Source organism: Phalaenopsis equestris, unplaced genomic scaffold, assembly GCF_001263595.1.
Source record: "Phalaenopsis equestris unplaced genomic scaffold, ASM126359v1 Scaffold000600, whole genome shotgun sequence".
NCBI classification, from domain to species: domain Eukaryota; kingdom Viridiplantae; phylum Streptophyta; class Magnoliopsida; order Asparagales; family Orchidaceae; genus Phalaenopsis; species Phalaenopsis equestris.
Window position 1 is genome coordinate 1,112,516 of NW_018165040.1, and position 5,971 is coordinate 1,118,486.

Here is a 5,971-nt window from a genome sequence, read left to right on the forward strand (position 1 = left end):
TTCAATATATATGAGAATCATGACATTATAACTGTGGCTGTACAAAGTTAATCTATAAGAGTGAGAAGAATGACAAAAATTTAGGAAATTTGAGTTGCATGAATGCCAATCTCACTAGTTGGTGGAGAAGTTACGCCACTATGCATGAACACCTATGATAGTCTGATGGTTTATGCAGTGGAAACATATAGTCAAATTGTGATGGAGTTTGCAATGTTGTAGGATACTGGGAAACTGCATGTATATACATCTATAAATGCAGATGAGCAACTATAGTGATTGAAAAATCTTAGAATTTTGTCCCGCTTGCATATCTATTGGTTAATCTTTGGGTCAAGCTCAACCTCTTATAATACATTAACAATGTTTAGTATTTTAAGCTTAGTTTCATCAAGTACAAAAGATATATTAGTAACACTCTCAGACAATAAACACAATAATCTCCTTGGAACAAGGAAAAATGGAGCTCCTCTATTTTTACTTCATCACAATCATCATCAAATAATGGCTCATTGTTCCTCAATATGTTTAATTGGTCTAATCTAGTCTTGCATGGGCTTGTTTTTCCACTTGCACATATTGAGATTATGATTTTTAGTTTGTCTAAACCGTTTATCATTAAATCATGGCTCATTATTATTATTATTATTATTATTATTTGACTATCCTATAGTGTGCTTAATTGGATAGTAAAAGAAGTTTAGCAATTGAATAGCAAGCCTATTAATCAATTATAATTACTTGTTTGCTCATATTGTGAAGCAAAAATTGATTGCACTTCATTGGACATTAACTGCCCACTCAAGTAATAAAGAATGCAAATATTTGTTCATAGATTATGCTAAGAGCAAAATGCAATTCTTATATTACTTGTGTATAACTCGTGCAATTTCAGTTCATAGCGAAAGAAAACTCAAATTCCAAATCCTAGCCACAAATCTTGTCTAAAGACAAAAAATCGACAACCAAATTGAGAAGCCAATGATGTGGCTTAAGCTTAACCATGGTTGAATAAGCTTTAGCTCTTTCTCGCTTTTCTCCTTAAGCAAAGATAAGCTATGATTGGCTTAATCCTGAGTTTTTGCAAATTGATAATGATGTCTAGTGTCCATGACATAATTCTACAAATAACATGTTTGGGTCATTAACTCTTGCTTTTATATCTTTAGGTGTTGTTCAATTAACAGATAAGAAAGACAGCATAGAAATTTTTCATTAATTTCATTGAGAAACTATACAGTATATATTTAGATACCTTGTAAATTTTGTAGCATTAAGGTGCATGTACTGCTATTTTATGAATTTCTGTTTGCTTTTAAACTCAAAGCAAGTTTCAAAATATGAAGATTTACATACATATCACTTAATTCCTATGTATTTACATATCTAACACCTAAAGTATAATTTTTACATGTCTGCCACCCTAACTCTGCATAAAAAGGTTTATTTTACTTTGCTTAAGTTAATATAGTGATATTTTATGTGATATGAAAGATTTGGGTGTATAAATGTAAAAAATAAAATTTAACTGTTAAGTATATAAATACATAGGAATTAGGTGGTATGCATCATCTATCATGTATGTAAATACGCCTTAAACATAACTGAATTCTTTAACTTTCATGATGCAGCAATTTTTGTGCAAACATCTGATATAATCCTCAATTAATTTATTGCAGATACACGCCTAATGTAAATAGATTGTTGTTGATCATGGCTTGTGTTCCTTTTAACTCTTGATTCTTCAAGCATTTACCGAGTTCAACTCAACTCTAACATTTCAGTACAATGTTGGGAGAAATAGTTTAGTGGTAGAGAGACTGCCTGAAATCTTCCTATTTTATGAATGTTGTAAGTTCAAATCCAATTTAGAAACGCCATCTGTAATAATCTCAACTGTCTTCCAATGTTAGAGGTCCGGAATTTAAAACTGAGCGGTAGTAGATGTTCTCTTTTTCCTGAAATTGGGAATTGTTAAGTTAGAATTTGATTTTTAATTTTCAGAAAATTGTGAGATAGTGATAGGAGTATATAGTAATTTTTCTTGGCCCTTGAACTTCTGTGCATTGCCATTTGGAAGAAAAAAAAATAAATAAAGAAGATTTACATACATACCGCTCAATTCTTGTATATTTATACAGTTATCACCTGAAATTCAATTTTTACAAAAGCACCACCTTACCCATGCATGAAAAGGTATATTTGACCTTTTATTAGTCAAAACGGTGGTGTTTTTTATGTGATATAAAGGACTCGGGTGGTATACATGTAAAAAATATATATATGTAAAGTTTAGGTGTTACATATGTAAACACATAGGAATTGGGTGGTATGTATATAAATGTCCCAAGTAGTAACTGATTACTATGTATGCTGTCTATATATATTACTCTTTATGTAAACACCACTCTATTCTCATGTATTTACATATCTAACCTTTATTTCAATTTTTACATATATAGATCCTTACCCATCCATGAAAAGGTTTATTTCACTTAAAAATTTTAAATGATGATATTTCTGACGGAATATGAAAGATTTGGTGGTATAAATATAAAAAAAAAAATGAAGTTTAGTAAAGCATTTGTTTTAGTTGAATGAATTTGATTTGGGCTATGGGAAAGTTCTGTTTTGGCTTGTAATTTAAATTATTTTTCACTTTATTTTTGTTTGCTGATATACGACTCTTCATTTTATTGGGTTTTTGAGTTTTAAGTGTGGATTGAACTCAGCATCTTAAAAGAAATAGTTTTCTTAGCAACCTCTGGCCTTGAATCTTTATTATCCATACTTTTCACAGATTTATAGATATATATATACACATACATACACTGTATTGCTTAATGAATGAGTATTAAATCTTTCATCATTCTAGGATAATGATTATTCATTATCATCTTTTAGATCCATGTAAGAATTGATTAGACCAACTTTAATGGACTGTCTGACTTTACAATGATGCACATTTAACGGGCTCTCTGATCTTATTATGATGCTGTGATACCATCTTATTACCATGTCTTCCCCATTATTTGGGAATAACTAATCTATCCATATGTCCAACAACCTCCATAACATTCAAGCGCAACCATAGTGTCACCTACATGTCATATCTGAGGAATGGAAAGTATCAAGTTGATTGTTGGTTATGACCTCCATGAGCTTCTCGTGTAGCCTTATTTTCACTTTTAGGCGATGTCATTTTCCTTATTGTGGGATAACTATTCTGACTATTTTCAATGATCTTCACAATCATTCTACGCCATCATGTTGTTGCCTTTAGGCTGCTTCATTTTCAACCATAAGAGAGTATTGTCTAGATGTTATTTCTCGACTATAATCACTAGACCATCATCGTCATCAAATTGCTACAATATAATTGTTATTGGTTGGTTTTTATCATCCCGCCAATGATGTATGTTTGTCATTCTTCTGTCAGGATCACTTTACCATCAACTCTAGATCAATGTGGTTTGATTGTCATCGCCCAATTATCATCATTATCCAACACTATTAGACAATTACAATAACACGACATCAAAGAAGTGCTCCCAATTTTATAATTACGTCTTCTCTAATTATGAGGAAGAACAAATTATTAATGAATTATTTTAACTTATTCAGGCCCGCTTTTTTCCTTTTTTATTTTTTTGCTTTCAAATCAAAACATTTAATATCCCATACGCTCATTTAATTGTTTAATAAATTATTTTAACTCTATAATTATGTCTTCTTAATTATGACGAAAGTTGTTTTTTTTACTATATATTTGTTTAATAGAATGCACAAATAATAGGAATTTTTAACTTATTTGAAATTTAATTAGATTCATTAAATTTAAGTAGGTTCAATTGAAATTAAAGATGTGAATTGAGTTCAAAGATTGTTAATCGCTTGAAAATTTATTTGATATTTAGCTCAAATAGAGGTCAAATCAAAATAAACGAGCCGAGCTATGAGCCAAAACGATGGATCAAACTTTTTTGAGCCGATTTCTAACTATACAAGAATCTGCTTGAATTCTTTTTTATTCATTAAAAATTATATATAATGCTAAATAGAACCAAATATAAGGAGCTACAAGCTGATTTCGAGCTGAAATGAATTCAAACAACTCAATTTGCACATCTTGTTTTGATTTCGAGTCATATCGAGTGGATTTCAAGTTGGAATAGATACAAATAACTCAATTTTGAGCCAGCTCGGCTCGATTTTGAGCTAAATTGAGCTTTATTTAATTTCAAACCGAGCCAAATCTAGCTCAAACATAATGAGCCGTAAGCTGATTTCGATCCGAAGTCAATCCATTCAAACAAAGGGCCCCAACTCAACTCAAAATGGACCCCTTAACCTCCCTAATTGAAACTAGTAGACTCGTTTTGATTTCCGAGCTAGAACGGATCCAAATAGCTCAAATATAGCCATCTTATTTAGATTTTGAGCCCCATCAAACAAGATTCAATTTCATTAAATTGGTTCAAAATCAAATACAATGAGTCGACCGTAAGGCCCGACCCGTTTAACAGTCGACCTTCGTCCCTATATAACCCTAAAAATCCTTCCCTTTCGTCGACGAATTTCTCAACCCATTTTCTTTGTTTGCGAGTTAGTTCCTCTTTCTTTCTTCTCTGTATCACGATGATGAGAGCTTCTCTCCTCCGATGCGCGGAAACCGTGCAGAGAAGAGGCTCCTCTTCTTCTCCTCTTATCTCCCGATCTTTCTCTTCCGGCTCGCTTCCCGACCGAAAAGTCGCCATCCTCGGCGCAGCTGGCGGGATAGGCCAGCCTCTCTCTCTTCTCTTGAAGTTGAATCCTCTCGTTTCCAGCCTCTCCCTCTACGATATCGCAGGCACTCCCGGCGTCGCCGCCGATGTCAGCCACATCAACACTCGAGCCGAGGTACCATTGTTTCTTTATTTCAATGCTTTGGTTTGTGTAATTCAGAGTTTTAGATCCATGGTTATTTTCCATAGGTGGCGGGATATGCGGGCGAGGAACAGCTCGGGAAAGCTCTTGAGGGATCAGATGTTGTTATTATACCCGCCGGAGTTCCAAGGAAGCCGGGTATGACTCGAGATGATCTGTTCAACATTAATGCGGGGATCGTGAAATCTCTTGCTGCCGCCATTGCTAAGTACTGCCCAAATGTATGCTTTTGCTCTCAATCTTTAATCCTTTTACTATGCGATTTTTTTTAGTTCTCATCCTGTGTGTATATTAATTTGTTCAGGCACTTGTTAATATGATTAGCAACCCGGTGAATTCAACGGTGCCTATTGCTGCAGAGGTGTTTAAGAAGGCGGGAACTTATGATGAGAAAAAGCTTTTTGGTGTTACTACTCTTGATGTTCTCAGAGCTAAGACCTTCTATGCTGCCAAGGCTAAGGTTCCAGTCGAGGGTAAAACTTTCGGGATTCTGATTTACATGACAATCTCTTGTTCGCGTATTTTAGTTATGAGATGATTGTTTGTAACTCCATTTGGTATATTATTGTCATATTTTGCAGAGGTTAATGTCCCTGTAGTTGGTGGGCATGCGGGTATTACTATCTTGCCTCTATTTTCACAGGTGATTCTTTTACTTTTCTTTTTGTCTTACTTACGTCTTTACTGGCTTTGATTGTCTTTTTTTTTCTTTGGTTTTCTTTTGAGTATGTGATCATTGCAAGTTTGCATGTTTGATTTCACATTGTGCTGTGTCTTGTGATTGAAAGGCAACTCCTGCAAGTAATTCCTTGTCGCATGAGGATATTAAGGCTCTTACGAAGAGGACCCAGGATGGAGGAACTGAGGTCGTGGAGGCAAAGGCAGGGAAAGGTTCTGCAACATTGTCCATGGCGTAAGTCTCAAACTCCATGTCAATTTTTACGTTATCATATGTCTTAGCCGAGTCATGTCGTGCTTCATTCAAAATTGCTGCCATTTAGGTTCTTGAAGTAGAGTAAATGTTTATATATATATATATATATAT

At 33.9% G+C, this 5,971-nt stretch overlaps 2 protein-coding genes across 3 annotated transcripts in view; both read left to right on the top strand.

The window, feature by feature from the left end:
- Nucleotides 1–1,934, top strand: part of LOC110029651 (transcription factor GTE4-like) — a 7,649-nt gene extending 5,715 nt beyond the window's left edge. For both annotated transcript variants that reach the window (XM_020732042.1, XM_020732043.1), the window contains exon 5: nucleotides 1,680–1,934. The gene's annotated coding sequence lies outside the window, so the exon portion shown is untranslated. The remainder of the gene's footprint in view (nucleotides 1–1,679) is intronic.
- Nucleotides 1,935–4,377: 2,443 nt separating this feature from the next.
- The window catches only part of LOC110029654 (malate dehydrogenase, mitochondrial-like), a 22,189-nt gene continuing 20,595 nt past the window's right edge, over nucleotides 4,378–5,971 (top strand). The window contains exons 1-5 of the mRNA XM_020732046.1: nucleotides 4,378–4,899; nucleotides 4,974–5,147; nucleotides 5,231–5,399; nucleotides 5,508–5,569; nucleotides 5,715–5,839. Of these exons, the coding sequence (XP_020587705.1) occupies nucleotides 4,639–4,899; nucleotides 4,974–5,147; nucleotides 5,231–5,399; nucleotides 5,508–5,569; nucleotides 5,715–5,839 (791 nt within the window). The 5' untranslated portion in view covers nucleotides 4,378–4,638. The remainder of the gene's footprint in view (nucleotides 4,900–4,973; nucleotides 5,148–5,230; nucleotides 5,400–5,507; nucleotides 5,570–5,714; nucleotides 5,840–5,971) is intronic.